General features: G+C 56.2%; 1 protein-coding gene and 1 long non-coding RNA gene across 7 annotated transcripts in view; one reads left to right on the top strand and one right to left on the bottom strand.

The window, feature by feature from the left end:
* Positions 1-1,693, bottom strand: part of LOC109246634 (uncharacterized) — a 46,836-nt gene extending 45,143 nt beyond the window's left edge. For 3 of the 4 annotated variants that reach the window (XR_002071421.2, XR_002071423.2, XR_002071422.2), the window contains exons 1-2: positions 1,217-1,388; positions 18-116 (exon numbers count right to left, since the gene is read on the bottom strand). This is a non-coding gene — a long non-coding RNA (uncharacterized LOC109246634). Of the gene's footprint in view, positions 1-17; positions 117-1,216; positions 1,389-1,463 lie in introns of those variants that run through there. The other variant, XR_008421110.1, reaches the window with a different exon arrangement.
* A 119-nt stretch (positions 1,694-1,812) lies between these two features.
* Positions 1,813-14,043, top strand: SPINDOC (spindlin interactor and repressor of chromatin binding). Of its 3 annotated transcripts, none has more exons than XR_008421109.1 (7): positions 1,814-2,183; positions 5,906-6,235; positions 6,343-6,492; positions 6,752-6,889; positions 7,054-7,254; positions 8,814-9,025; positions 13,249-13,362. XR_008421109.1 is itself a non-coding variant. In XM_019414769.2 (6 exons), exons 1-6 carry the CDS (start codon positions 2,057-2,059, stop codon positions 13,458-13,460), a joined length of 1,158 nt encoding a protein of 385 aa, XP_019270314.1. In that variant the 5' UTR covers positions 1,813-2,056; the 3' UTR covers positions 13,461-14,043. The 3 variants fall into 3 exon arrangements, 1 of the variants encoding a protein (XP_019270314.1); XR_008421108.1 differs by having other exon boundaries at positions 8,808-9,025; XM_019414769.2 differs by lacking the exon at positions 8,814-9,025 and having other exon boundaries at positions 1,813-2,183; positions 13,249-14,043.
* Positions 14,044-14,678: the final 635 nt, after the last annotated feature.

Raw genomic sequence — 14,678 nt, 5'->3', positions numbered from 1 at the left:
TGTAAAGGAGAACGTACCCTAGGGGAAGTCTTCATAGGAGTCTCTTTACATTGGGGCTTGTGTTCCATGGTTCTGTGGAGGACTTAGGGAAGTGGGGACCAGTTCTGGATTGAATGCTGTCAAAAAGCAGAGGCATTTTAGAGACTGAGTATCCTCTAGGAAACAGGAGGATGTAAGCAGGATTAGTGTTATCTCCGATCTGATAAAGAAGCAGCAGGGCGCCTCGGTGGCTCAGATTGGTTGGGCGTCCAACTGTAGCTCAGCTCATGATCTCACAGTTCAAGCGGGTTCAAGCCCCTCGTGGGGCTCTGTGGTGACAGCTCGGAGCCTGGAGCCTACTTCAGATTCTATGTCTCCGTCTCTCCGTCCCTCCTCCAGCTTGCGCGCACACACGCGCGTTCTCTCTCTCTCTCTCTCTCTCAAAAATGAATAAATATTACCAAAAAAAAAAAAAAAAGCAGCAGCAATCACTGAGTCATCTTTGTGGTCACAAAGTGGCCTCACCTATGTCTCATTCTAATTTTGCTGGTAACATCACAGTCTGATTATCAGAAGGGCGATCTTAAACTTTCTCCATATTCTGAAAACTTCACAATGATGTCCATGATAGAATGCATTCCCATTCCAAGGATGTTAAAATGTAGGGAAAATGCTCACCTTAGACTTGATGAAATAGGATTCTTGCTATATTACCTTGGGCAAATAATTTAACCCTTTAGGCCTCAACTTCCTGCTCTGTAAAATGGGAACAATACCACTTAAGACTTGTGAAGACAAAGTGCCTGGTATAATATTGGGTGTATCACTCGGGGTCCAACGGGGGAAAACAGGAACCACTCTACCTGAAATAAAGAACTTAATGCAGGGTATTGGTGACACCTGTGGGGGAGGGGGGTTGGAAGGACGGGGAAGTCCAACAGGGGACAGGGAGGCATCCCAGAGATTAGCAAACACAACAAGCTCCCCAGCACTCCTTAACTGGAGGGACAAATGGAGGAGTGTCTGGTCTGATACGGTGGCATTTTAAGATGCATTTCCAGGGTCAGACATTTTCCCAGCTGAAATGTCACCAGAGCTCCCACAGCAGAGGGAGATGCCCATAAAAGCTCCCCCAAAGTAGGATTATGATGTCGCAGTGTCATGGCAACCGGACTCTGGTCTTGGGGCTCTCAAAGATTTGTGTGACCTTGGGGAGGCTCCAAATCTCTCGACTCACATTTAAGTCATGGAAATCAACACCATCGGGGTGGTCTGCGTGTGCCCACACTCCACTTGGCTTTTCCTTCTTTGCATCCCCTTGTCCAGAAGGTTCCACAATGTTTTCTGAGAGAAAGGATGAGATAGTCTAAGAAAGCAGATAAGGTGCCCAAGGTCACAAGGCTGGCAAAAATCCGAAGGAATTCAGTCTCCCCACCCCACCCCACCCCCGCCCTCTTTCCTTCCCACGCCGAGGCCCCGCTCACTGCCCCGCCGGTTCTTTTCCCGCCCGGGGCATCTTCTGGCGGAGGCAGGTTTGTGCCAGGAAAGGCAAAAGCGACCCCGAACACAACCCCAGGGCACCCGGTAGCGCTCCGGACGCCCGCGAGCGTGCCCGACCGGCAGCTCGAGGGAGGGCGCCCCCCGCCCGCGGGGTCTGGGGGCCTCTCCCGCCGCCGGCAAGCCCCGCCTCCGCGCTGGAGGGCGGCCGGGAGCCCGCGGCCCTCCCCGCAGCCCTGCGGGTCCCCGGGAGGCTAGCGGAGCCGCGTGCCCGGGGCGGGGCCACGCGCGATTGGCCGCGCGGGGTCGGGGGCGGACCCGCGGCGGGCCGGTCGGGCGGGCGCCGACAATGAGCCTCCATAAAAGGGAGCGGCGGGGGCCTGGGGCCCCGGATTGAGCCCTCCCCGCCCGGGGTCCCGACGCGCTCGGTCTCGGGGAGGCCCGGACGCGTCCGTCGCAGGCCGGGCGGTGAGCGGCGGGCGGCGGGGAGGGGGCAGCGCGGAGCGGGAGGCGGCCCCTGGCTGCGCGCCCGGCCTCCGGCGTCCGGTCACCGCGATTCCCACCCCCTCCCGGCCGCACCATGGCCCTGAAGGCCGAGGGCGCCGCGCTCGACTGCTTCGAGGTGACGCTCAAATGCGAGGAAGGGGAGGACGAGGAGGAGGCCATGGTGGTGGCCGTAATTCCGCGGCCCGAGCCGATGCTCAGAGGTGAGGATGGAAGGGGACCCCGCTTCCGCGACCCGGGCCCGGGCCGGGCGCCCCCTCCCCCTCCTCAGTCAGGGGTTCCGCCGGCCCCTCCCCCTCCGGCCTGGGACCCGGGCGCCCCCTCCCCCTCCGGCCTGGGGCCCGGGCGAGCTCTCGCTCCGCCCCCTCCAGGGGTTGGAATCTGGGGCCTCCCCGAATTCCCTCTCCCCCGCCCCCGTCCAGGGTCTGGAGCCTTCGATCCACACCCGGCGCGCTCCGGATCTTCCGGTGCCCGAGCGCCCCCTCGCCCGGGCCCAGCACCGGCGGCCGCGGTCTCCCGCCCCGCGGGGAGAGAGGCAGACGCGGGGGGCCAGGCTGTGTTCTAGGCCGAGGGGCAGCGAGGCCTCCGGGCCGGAGGCTGGGCGCGGCAGCCTGGTGTCCGGAGAGATCCCGAGGATGCCGCTCCCCAAGAGGAGGATTTTCAGGGTCGTCTACGCAGAAAGCTTTCCTGGTCCCCCAACCCCCCTTGCATCCCAGGCCTTCCACTTGCGTAAGCCACAGGTGTCAGATTCTAGCGTTTGAGGGGTGAATGAGATTGCGTACAGCCTACTCCGTTTAGGGAAAGACGTGCTTTCGAGGGGTACCCTCAGCCACGCAGGAAGGAGATGGCCTTGGGAGGGGCTTTGAGGAACAATCTCGGAACACTTGGTTTCCCCTCCCCCTTTCCCAGTTTCTTTAGTCCGCAGAATCTTGCAAACCTTTAGAAAACAAAGGGTCATCTTCCTGGAAAACTTAATATTCGTGAAAATGCAAAAAAAAAAAAAAATTTTTTTTCCATGAAAATGCAAATATCTCTTCATCCTCAGATACCTGTTCCCAAAGCGGGGACTGTACCCAAAAGAGATTGAATTGAGAGCAAGGCCATTCATTTAACCTCAGCAGAGCGTGCTGTCTCCCTGCACTGTCTCTCCTTTTTGGAATCTGGAGAGTTCTAAAACAAGTCAGGGAAATAAAGATCACTACCCTTCTCAGAGCTTTGCATGGAACAGGTTCTTTCCTTGCTTTTGCTAGTATTTGTTGAATGCTGGATGCCAGGCTGTCTCAGTTGTCCTGACAACCGTGCAAGAAGCACCCTATTCCCCACTGTTAGGGGTGAGGAAGAAGTCCGGAGAAGTTAATTCATTCAACAGGTCTTTGTCAGGCACCTACCGTAAGCCAGGCGATTTTAGACTGGGCGCGCTAAAATGGCCGCAAAGAAAGAGGAAACGTTTTTTCTGGAACGTATATATAAAATGAGTGACCAAGGACAAACAAACAAATGCATCGTGTGTCAGGTGGAGATAAGTGGTTCAGAGAACACTAGAGCAAAGAGGGGAGAAAAGAGAGCGAGCGCGTTTTATTTGGAATATCAAGTGGTCAGGAAAGGCTTCTCTAATAAAGTGAATTTTGAGCACAGGCCCAAAGGAAGAGAGGGAATGAACCTTGCGGATAATTGGAGGGAAAGCATCTTAGGCGGACGGAATCCCAAGTGTAAATATCCGAACGCAGAAGCTTTTTGAAAGAGTTGGGGTAAGAGGGAGAAAGGATGGATTCAAGGTTTTTGGCCAGAGCAGCTGAAAGGACGGGCCTCCCACGCACCGAGACGGGAAGGCTAGGACGCAGGCGCGTGCAGCTAGCGAGTTACGGTTTCTTTTTTTTTTTTTTTTTTTTTTAACGTTTATTTATTTGTGAGACAGAGAGAGACAGAGCATGAACAGGGGAGGAGCAGAGAGAGAGGGAGACACAGAATCTGAAACAGGCTCCAGGCTCTGAGCTGTCAGCACAGAGCCCGACGCGGGGCTCGAACTCACGGACCGTGAGATCGTGACCTGAGCCGAAGTGGGACGCTTAACCGACCGAGCCACCCAGGCGCCCCTAGCGAGTTACGGTTTCAACGAGGTCAGTTAAGAGATGCCACACAAGTGGTGTGGTCAGATAGGCATCAAAAACGTGCGTTTAGATTCCATGGGAGAGTCTGGCTGGAGGTACAAATACCAGAGTCGTCAGCAGGCAGACAATGGGAAAGAGGTAGACAGAAGGGGTCCAAGAACTAACCAAATTGGGGAGCTCTCCAGTGGTTCCAGGTTAGAGACTGAGTCAGTCCCTCAGCACACATTTTTTTTTTTTAACATTTATTTATTTTGAGAGAGAGCGGGGGAGGGGCAGAGCGAGAGAGGGAGAGAATCCCAAGCAGGCTCTGCACTGTCAGCACAGAGCCCAACCCAGGGCTCGTTCCTGTGAACCGTGAGACCGTGATCTGAGCCGAAATCAAGAGTCTGCATGCCAAGCACTGTTCTTGATGCTGGAGATACGGGTGTGACCCATCAGAAGTCATGCCGTTCTGGAGCCTACAGTCCAGTGGGGAGACAGTGCACAAGTAAAACACGTGTTAGGCCAGGTGATGGGGGGCTGAGGAGTGAAGGGGAGTGGAGTGCTGGGGGGGAGGGGGATGGACAGATGGCAGCTTCCTGCGGGGAGCAGAGAAGGCCTCATGAGAAGACGGTTCTTCAGCAGCGCCCTGAAAGAAGCAGGAGCCGAGCAGGCACCTGAGAAGATGAGAAGGAACCAGCACAAGTGACCGGAAAAGAGTCCCAGGGAAGTACGAGATGAACCCACCGGAGGTGATGCCCGGAAGCCAAGTGGCAAAAATCAAGAGGGAAGAAGCGATGAGTCCGAAGGTGAAGCTTAAGGACCAACTGCTGGGTTTAGCATTGATGACCTTGACGAGGGCTGTTTTGGAGGAATGGTGGGAAAGAGCCCGATGGCAACCAAGAAGAGGTCAAGGCTCCCGTTCACAGTCACGTGGGACATAGGACCTGGATCTTCTGAGTCCTGGCCAGTTCTCAGACCCACACCGAATGCCACCGCTCACATGCATCCCTAGGTGTGGGGGCCTCCCGTGTTTGTGTTCCATCCCATCTTACTTGAGAAGGTAAGAGGGAGGTCCGGCCAGGAGAGACCACAAGGATTCCGCAGAAGCACTGAGCTGCCAGGCTAACGTGGGTCGAGGTGCAAACTCTGCCCTGCCAGAGCTTGTGGTCCATGTGCACGAAGAGTGGATGGGAGACAGACCAATGAGATCACACCTGCAGGTGCTCTGGAAAGGGATCGTGACGGGATAGGATGGCCTTTTGAAGGTGCCTCACCAGGTAGAGAAACGGGCATGCCTGTCCTTCACCGACTGAAGGCTCACCAAGCATCTCCTTTGTGCCAGGCCCTGTGGGGACAAGAAGATGATGACATTTACCGATCTTGTCCTCCAGAAAGGATGCGCAGTGGCCTGGAAGTCAGGTCGGATACAACCAGCTGCCAGGGGTGGGAGGTCGGGAGACAGTCCCAGGAGTAGCTTTTCGAGCAGGGCCGTGAAGGAAGTAGAAGAATCTGTCAGACTGGTCAGGATGGTCTGGACAGTTGTGCCAAGGCCGAGGACGTGCGGGAACACAGCCTGTTGGAAAAATCTGTGGTCCGAGACCAGATTGCGAGAAGGTCCAGAGTGAGATGGCAGAATGCCAGGGCACACGGGTTGGGTTTAATACGGTCAGTGCCTCGCGGGCTGCAGGGGAAGGGAGAAAGAGAGACTCTGGGGAGGAGTGTTCTTCCCCTCCCCACCCCCCACTGCTCCACCAAGTTTGGGGAGTCAGGTTGTGAGTATTTCAGGCCACGGGCACTTGTACTGATAGCGCTCTCCGGCACCTCTCCCCCTGCAGTGGCCCAGCAGGAAAAGACCCCGCCACCTAGGCCCAACCTGCTGGAGGCGGGCGGCGACGGCTGTGAGGAGCCCAGGCAGCAGGTGTCTTGGGAACAGGAGTTCCTGGTGGGAAACAGCCCAGGCGGCAGCGGGCGGGCGCTGTGCATGGTGTGTGGGGCCGAGATCCGGTCCCCCTCCGCGGACACGGCGCGCATGCACATTCTGGAGCAGCACCCTCACACCCTGGACCTGAGCCCTTCGGAGAAGAGCAACATCCTGGAGGCCTGGAGTGAGGGGGTGGCCCTTTTGCAAGACGTCAGAGCTGAGCAGCCTTCTTCACCCGTCTCAGGTAGTTGGAACTGGGGGGCCAGGGGTGGAGGACACAGGGAAAAGTCGGGACTCTGGGAGCCCTCGGAGCTCACTGGGTGTTTGCCACCTGCCACCTGCCACCTGCAGACTCGGGCCAGGATGTCGAAGCTGACCCAGACTCTGACCCGGACCCTGCCAAAATGCCAGCGGAGATTGTCGTCCTCCTGGACTCTGAGGACAACGCATCTCTCCCGAAAAGGAGCCGGCCCAGGGGACTCCGCCCCCTCGAGTTTCCTGGTCAGTCTTTGGAAAGCCCTTATGGCCGAGCTGGGGAGAGGGGAGCACGCGCCCTGTGTTCTGTGTGGAGAGAGGCTCGGGCGCGGCCCGTTCTTTCCTGCTCTGTTCTTTCTTTTCGCAGGGGTGGGGGGGAGGAACGGAGGGAGAGGCGCGACCCCTTCTTTTCTTTGTTCTTTTCTTTTGGTTGGGGGGGGCAAGGGAAGGAACAGAGGGAGAAGTGGAGCCCCTTTAAAAGGTATGGGGTCTTTTCGTTCCACAGCTGCCCCCGCCTCAGAGCCAGGAAACAAGAAGCCCCGTGGTCAGAGATGGAAGGAGCCTCCTGGGGAAGAGCCAGTTAGAAAGAAAAGAGGCAGACCCATGACCAAAAACTTGGACCTGGACCCAGACCCTGACCCAGGTGACAGGGAGGCCCAGTGCGGGTGCGGGCATGGGCTCTGGCCACGGTGCTCCGAGAGGAAAGCCAAGCTGGCGAGGGGGGCGGTGGGGTCCAGGTCTTTGGATTCTGGCTTTAGTAGCGATAGGCCGCTCAGACCCACAGTTCCGTCTTGTGCTTCCTTTCAGACCCCCCGTCACCCGACTCCCCCACGGAGACTTTTGCGGCTCCCGCTGAGGTCCGGCACTTCACCGACGGCAGCTTCCCCCCTGGCTTCGTCCTCCAGCTCTTCTCCCACACCCAGCTCAGGGCCTCAGACAGCAAGGACTCACCCAAAGAGGGGAGAGCTGCTGAAGGGGGCCTTCCCCAGCCGGAAAGCCCCTCTCCAGGTGAGCTCCTGAGAGGGGACCACAAGGGAGGGTCAGACGGGCACGTCCCTGGGGTCTGGCCTCGTCAAGGCTGCTCTGCAGCAGAGTCTAGGGAAGAGGTGGTTAGCACTCGGGTCTCCTGAGAGACGGGGCCAAAGGCAGGCAGATTTCAATGACAGAGACTGGCCAGAAAGCTGAGCTGCCCGGCTGGCTCCTGGGGAGTATCCTGGAATTGGTCATGAGGTTGGGCTAGGCCAGTGCTTCCAAACCCATCACCACACTTAAGGCTGATTCCACCCGGAACCTGAGGTGCCCACCTCGCCCTGGTGGAGCGAGGGCCTGAGCGGGACTAGAACAGGAGAAGGGACCCGTGGTGAGCTCAGCAGGCACCTCGGTGGAGACCGCAGGTCAGCGAATTGCCCGATGTTAATGATCAGCGCACGTGTCTGCGTCACGTTCAACCGATTTTCGGAAAGTTTTGCGTGTGGTTCATCTGGCCCTTGGAAAAGAATGTTTCGTGTAGAAAGGCTGAGTCTCAGAGAGACGGTTCCTTCTTCCCTCGGTCCTTGTATTCGTGTCCTGTGGCTGCTGTAACACATTAACCACAGACGTTAGTGGCTTTTACAAGAACACAATTTACTGTTCTTTAGTCCCAGAGGTCAGAAGCCTGGAATGGGTCTCACTGAGCTAAAATCTGGATGTCGGCAGGGTCATGTTCCTTTCTGGAGGCTCCTGGTGGGGAGGGAGGGGGTCCATTTTCTTTTCCTGCCCAGCTTCTTGGAAGCTGTGTGCATTCCTTGGCTTATGCTCTCCTTCCATCTTCAAAGCCAGTGGTGACCAGTAGAGTCCTTCTGAAGATTCCGTCCTTGGTCTGTCTCTTCTGCCTCCCTCTCCCCCATGGGGACCCTTGTGATTACATCAAGCCCACCCAGATCATCCAGGACAATCCCTTTATTTGGAAGTCAGCTGATAGCAACATTTATTCCACTTATAGCCTTAATTCTCCCTCACCACATAACTTACTGTATTCGCAGGTCCTGGGGATTAGGGCAACCTCTGCCTGCCGCGGTCACATAGCCGAGCAGTGGCAGAATGCAGGTTAGACTGGAATGCATTCTAGGAGGGCAGAGGCTGAGCCTGCTTCCTCTTCGTCTCTCCAAGCCAGACATCTCAGGCTCAGGAAGTAGTTCTTACAGGAGTGACTGAGTGGCACACACAGTCCCTTGTCCCAGCCTGTCTGAAGTGTGCATTCGGAGTTAGAGCTCAGGGGACGAGAGCACACGAGGTGCGGGGGGCTCCCCAGAGCAGGGCTCTCAAAAAGGAGGTGTACTTTTTGCATAAAGAAAACAATGCAAATGTGTCCCTTCTGCTCCACCTCGCTCACCCGCGGGGACCGCTATTAATCAGCTTGTATCCTCAAGACCTTTTACAAAAAGTTTAGTGCGTGTGTGCGCGCGTGTGCGTGCACACGTGCACTTGTGCTTAGTGATGTTTTACCAAAGTGGGTTCCGCTTTTTCTCATCTCGAGGCAGGCCTCACCCCTTCACGTAGATCACGGTTTTAACTGTCTCAAGTTTCAGCTTGAGCCACATTCCAGTCCTGCCTCCCCGAGACTGTGTGCTCTGCTTGGACTTGAGCGTTTCCCGAGCTTCCTCGTTCTCTTCGGTGGATCACTGCTCTAAATGGCTGACCGCTTCCACTGTTTAACGGGTCTTCTGGTTTCATTCTCGAAAGGGAGCCTTCATTTTGAGTCCTGGGATACCCTGGGCCCAAATTCCACCCATCTGGAGTGGTGAGTAGCTGAGAAGGGAGTCCCTGAGATCTCAGGTTCATATGGGGTGTGCGGGCAAAGTCTCCGAGGCCTTGGGGCTCAGTAATTTTGTGAGAGGGTTTTTCTCGGCAGTGGTGAGATCTAGGGAGGTTGGAGGGGGCTGGAACCCGCAGCAGACGCTGTGCGGCGCGGCGGCAGGTGTTCCTGCGGCCCGGCCCTGAGGGAAGCACTGTGGAAAAATGACATGAGTGAGGCAGCCTTTGTACCCAAGAAACTTAGCTCTCTGTTTCGGGGGTACAGGTCGGAGGCAGTGCCGCTGCAGGTAAAGAATGGTGGGGTGCCCTCCGTAGTTCTGTGCAGAGAGAGCACAGACTCCGGAGTAATGGTGTGACTGTTTCCGGATCCCAAAGCTTGGGCAGATTTCTCAAAAACCTGCAAGGCTTCCGCCAGAATGTCTTCGCTTTGAGTTGCGTTACGTATTGAAGTTCTTGGAAGATTCCAAGGAAAGATGCTACCACTTTTTAAAAGTTTGAAAGTCAGAGATCCGAAATGGGGGAAAGGGTGTTGTAGTGAGGTCAGCTGAGCTCATAGATACAAATCTGAAGCCAGGGAAGACTTTCTAGAACTTTCCAAGGGCCTGGCAGGATGAGGGTGGGGACGTGTGCAAGCCAAGAGAGAAGGTGAGCCTTAAAGACCCCACTCACAAGTTGTGGGAAAAAGAGCGTCTTTGTCTTGCTAGTGTTCGATGGGAGTAAGACCTGGAGACCTGGCTTTTAGGATTCCTTGGCCAGGCCCAGGACGTTTCCAGGCTGGGCCAAGGAGAAAGTGTGTGTGTGAGCTTCGCAAGGGTTAGGGTCCTTGTTCACTGCTGTATCCTCCGCACCCAGTAATGTGCCTGGCGTAAAGAAAGCCCTCAGTAAAGACTTCTCAAAAGAAGAGTGGACAGTGCCTGCCTTTACTGGTCATTTGGCAGTGACCTTTTCAGAGTCGCTGCTCAGAAACAAACCTTGATGAGAAAGGAGAGAAAAGGACTTGGGCCCACCCTCTGGAGAAGGCGTGTGCAGGTATGCACACGTGCACAAATGTGGGGGGAGTGGAGGGGAGAACAAGGCTGGGGAAGCAGAGAGGTTTGGGCTTCCCGGGAGAGAAGGGGACCAGTTCTGGGCTTGGAGTGCAAAAGGGACTCGGCTTGGCCCTGGGGACCAATAAATCAGTCCTCCTGGCCTGCTCTTTCTTGGCCCTGGAGCCCGAATCATGCGTGATTTCTGGCAGGACATCACACCTCTCCTGATGCTCCCCTCCCCATCCACCCTCACCTCTGCCCTCCATGCTGCCAGAAAGAATTGGTACTTAATCCTATTGCTTTAAGAAGTCCGTAAGTTAGTGAGCTCTTACTGTGTGCTAGACTTGTTAACGTCTTAGTGTGTTATCTCTTTAAATTCCCACAATCACCACGTACAGTATTATGATTTCCGTTTTGAAGAGGAAACAGCCAGGGGGGAGGTAAGGCCCCTCTCAGGGCCCCTCACCTAGTAAGTGGCAGCCTGTGTGCGTTTCCACCTGTGCCCATCCCCCTCCAGCATCCCAGCTGCATCCTCTGCCTTTACTCTGCTGCTGGGACTAAACGGCTTCTGGAACAGCCTAGCCCTCTGGACCCACTGCTTGCACCCACCCCCCCATCCCGCTGGCTGCTCTCTCCTCCCTGTCCACCGTCAGTTTTTCCCTCTCCTCCAGATCTTACCCAGCAGCCTATACCAAGCTATGATTTTTCCCTTCCTGACCTCTTTTTCCTCCCTAGCGCCTGCACCATGTGTCCCCAAACCATTTCAGCAAAGCTGGGGAGCATTTTCTACACTAACTGGCTCTCGTCTCTCCGGGAGCCATTTCCATTCTCCCATCTCATGCTGAAATTGCTTTCTTGGCAAGGTCACTGTTGACTTGTCTAAGATAAAAATCCAGCGGTCAGTTCTCTGTCCTTACCTTTCCTGATGCGGCAGTAATGGTGACCTTGCCTCATAACTCCTTCCCACCCTTGGGGTCCCGGGCAACTGGCCGGGTCTTCCTCCAGCCTCCCCCGCTGTTCTCTTTCTCCTGCCTGTTCTTCTGCACATGGATCTGACGGTTATCTTTCCTCCCCTTGGTCGAATGTGAGCTGCTTCAGGTCAGGAAGTGTGTCTGTTTCATTTCCCATGATCTCCCCGTTTTCCAGCACGGGATCTAGGTGCTATTTACATGTTTGGCGAGTGAGGGGCTAGATGCCTGAACCACGGGGCAGGGCCTTACTTCCAGAGCAATCCAGGCCTAAGTTCACGTGCTCACAGCTCCCACCCAGCTCTCCCCCTGGGTTCCAGCCTCTCATCCAGGGGCCCGTGTGACATGTCTGTGGTTGTCTGTAAGATCTGTCAAACTGGCGTATCGGAACTGAAGCCCCACCTCTACCCCCACCCCCAGCCTTCTCTCCCCTTTCTCCATTCTGCACTTTACTCAGGCTAAATAAATCCTTAAGAGTCCTCCTTTTCCGTTTCCCAGGCTCCGCATCAAGCAGTCAGCAAATCCCATTAGCCCCACCTCCAAAACCCATTCAGAATTCACCTTCCTGTCTCCCCCGCCACTGCAGCTACCCTGGTCCGAGCCATCTCTTGCCTGGCTCCTTGACAGCCACCTCACTGGCCTCCCAGCTTCTGGTCTTTGCCCGCTGTGGTCTGATCTCTTACAAGTAGCCAGGGTCCCTAATGAAAACCACGTTGGATGTTGTCGCTGCTGTTCCTGTCCCACTCCAGATAAAAAGTCAGGGTCCTCATGGTGACCAGCGATGCTCGCCCCAGCGAGCATCTTCCCTCTCCTACCCTCTCCGGCCCACTCTGCACAGGCACCGGCCTGCTGTTGTACGGCAGCAGGCATGTGCCAGCAGGGCACCTGCGTTCGCTTTTCCTTCTGCCTGGAATGCTGTTCCCCAGCTATCCACATAGCTGACTCCTCACTCTTTGTACGTTTCCGCTAACATACCCGCTGTATAAGGCCCTCCACGCTGTCCTGTCCCCTTCTCTGGTATGCATATGTATATATATTTTTTCTTTGCTTTGTTTCTTTCCATACATAACACGGTGCATCTTGTATTTGTTTATCTTATTTATTGGCCCCCGCCACTGGAACATCGATTCTAGGAAGGGTACTGGGTCTGCTCCATGCACTGTCAGAGCTCTAGCAGCAGGAACAGTGCTGGGCACAGCGTAGGTGCTCGAGAACCTGCAGTTAAATTCAGGAACAAATGAATGGGATTGAGCCTGCTCTCAAGGAGCTTCTAGTTCGTCAGAGACACGGGGGAGCTCATGCAAATGCAGAGTGGAGTTTGCTCAATTGTGTAACACGCTGGCAGCCGTTAAGCGGTTTTGATCCTCCGCAAACTGTGCAGCAAAACTGTGCCTGTTTTCTCAGCCACGTTTTAAATCCAGTCTCTAAAAACAGCCTAGGAAAAACACCACAAACCGATGCGTCTCAAAACAGACGTTGCAACAGTCCGCATGTTCTGTTTTGCTTTTCAGTGTAAAGTAACTTCTGCACGTGCCCGTGTGGCTGCTCGAAAGCTCTGGGGAGCCTGCCCTCCCCTGGGTGAGGGCCCGGTTTTGCTTATTATGAGGTTGCTCCCCAGCGCTAATCCCCCCGATTCCTGATCCCTGTGTGGTAGGTGCTGACTCTCAGGAGGGGATGAGCCTGGTGAACGTTGCAAAGCGGGGCTGGGGTGCTGAGCCAGGCCTGTGCATCCAGGATTCTCCCCTTACCCTGCGTACCCATTCAAGAGCCCCTCGGTGGGCAGAGCTGTGTCTTACTCTGTTTGCGGGTCCCCACTCGCATCCCCTCTGCCCACACGGGGCAGAAGCACTGAGGCTAGGGTGCCCAGTGAAGTTTTAGATGAGAGAGTCGACTGAAGGTAAGAGCTGAGCGAGGCCTACAGCACTGAGCCTCTGGGCACCAGGATACATGAGGGAGGAAGCCTGCGACGGGGCATGACTGGCTTACGCCAAAGGAGCCGTGACCTCATTTTCCGGTCGCTCGTGGTCCCTGGGTGAACCGAGAGTGGAGCTTCTCACTGTCCTCAGGGTCCCCCTCATACCAGGCTCCGGGCTGGGGAAATGAGGGCCCGGAAATGGAGGTGCGGTTTGCAGAGGCCTTCAGGGGACGTCCTTGTGGTGGGGGGTCTGGAGGGCCCTGACTCGTGTGTGCTCTCTGCTCCCATCCCTGCCCAGCTCCCCCTCCGGGGCTTCGCGGGACACTGGATCTCCAGGTTATCCGCGTACGGATGGAGGAGCCCCCGGCAGTCAGCCTCCTGCAAGACTGGTCCAAGCACCCCCAGGGCGCCAAGGGTGTGGGAGCAGGTGACACCCCAAACTGGCCTACGGTTCTGTCGGAATCCAGCACCGCTGTCGGGGGGCAGCCAGAGGCAGGGAGTGGTGTATAGGTTCTTGCTTTCCTGGGGAGGGGGGGAGGGAAGAGGCAGGGTCCCCCTTTGGCTTATCACTCAGAGCTGCCCAGCTCGGCCACCTGATGGAGAGAGTAAAACTGGGTGCCAAGGCAGGCTGGAGGAGAGGAAGGGGGTGGGCAGCATCCACTGTCACTCGGGGGCATTGGCAGACGCTCCCGGCAAGGCATGGGGCCGGGCCCTGAGACGGGCAGGCTGGCCTGAGGGCAGTCGTGCGGTAGGGCATTGGGCCTGTGGAGAACACCTACCCCAATCCTTTTGCTGACCCAGACCTCTCCGTCCCCCCCTCTCAGCCCCCACCATTCTCCCTTGGCACAGTGCCTTACACAAGAGGTGGTCATGATGGGGTTTGAACTGAGTCCCACTACCTCGGGGGACGCCTCTCCTCCCCCACCCGTTCAGGCTCCTAAACCAGGAGGCCTCCATTACCTCTTCCCGTTCCATCCCTGCAGGAGGCCCAAGCAGCCCACCTGGGGGCTTTTGTTCACTCCCTTCTTTCACCTGTTTTCCTGTTGTATATATCTCCTTTGTTGACAATAAATTATTTTTTTTTATTAAGAGAGTTCCGTCTGGGCCGTCATTGCGGGAAGGGGGGTATTCAGCCTCCTGGAGCGACCTTGAGGGACAGGAGGGCTGAAAGAGCGTCCCGGGTGGGAGGGCAGAGCAGGGCCAGGCCAGGGCTTTGGTGGCTGGAGGGCTGACTTGGTGCCAGTCAGAGGGACACCTTGCCCCTCCCCTGCCCTTGAGATGGGGTCAGAAACACCTTTAACATTTTGTACCTTCTGACTCACTCGGTAAGCCTCTAAGAGAGCCTATGGAGGTGCGGGGAGGGGCTCAGTGGCGCTTACACCTTAGGAGCTGAGACATAACCTGACCTTTCTAAAGTGAAATGGTTGTGCCCGCAGGGGAGAGAGATACCTCCCCTCCCCTGCCCCATGATGCTCCAAACTGCCCTCTCGTTGACTTAATTAAACTCCCTCCTCTGCCTGGTTTCCCCATTCCCTGGACCAAGAGGTGGTCCATTTGGGGTTTCTTCACCAGATTCCTTATCCTCCTAAACCAGCATCACAGGCCAAATCCATGTGGGGTGTTTTTCTCCCCTTGGGTGACATCTGAAAAGGAGCTTGGGGAGCTCTGTCTCAGACCCCAAACCCCACTGCCACATTTAGAATCCAGAGGCAAATGGAGGAACGGGAC

This window comes from Panthera pardus, unplaced genomic scaffold (genome assembly GCF_024362965.1).
Source record: "Panthera pardus isolate Hobbes unplaced genomic scaffold, ASM2436296v1 HiC_scaffold_12, whole genome shotgun sequence".
NCBI lineage: Eukaryota > Metazoa > Chordata > Mammalia > Carnivora > Felidae > Panthera > Panthera pardus.
This window is presented reverse-complemented; position numbering and strand designations above follow the sequence as displayed.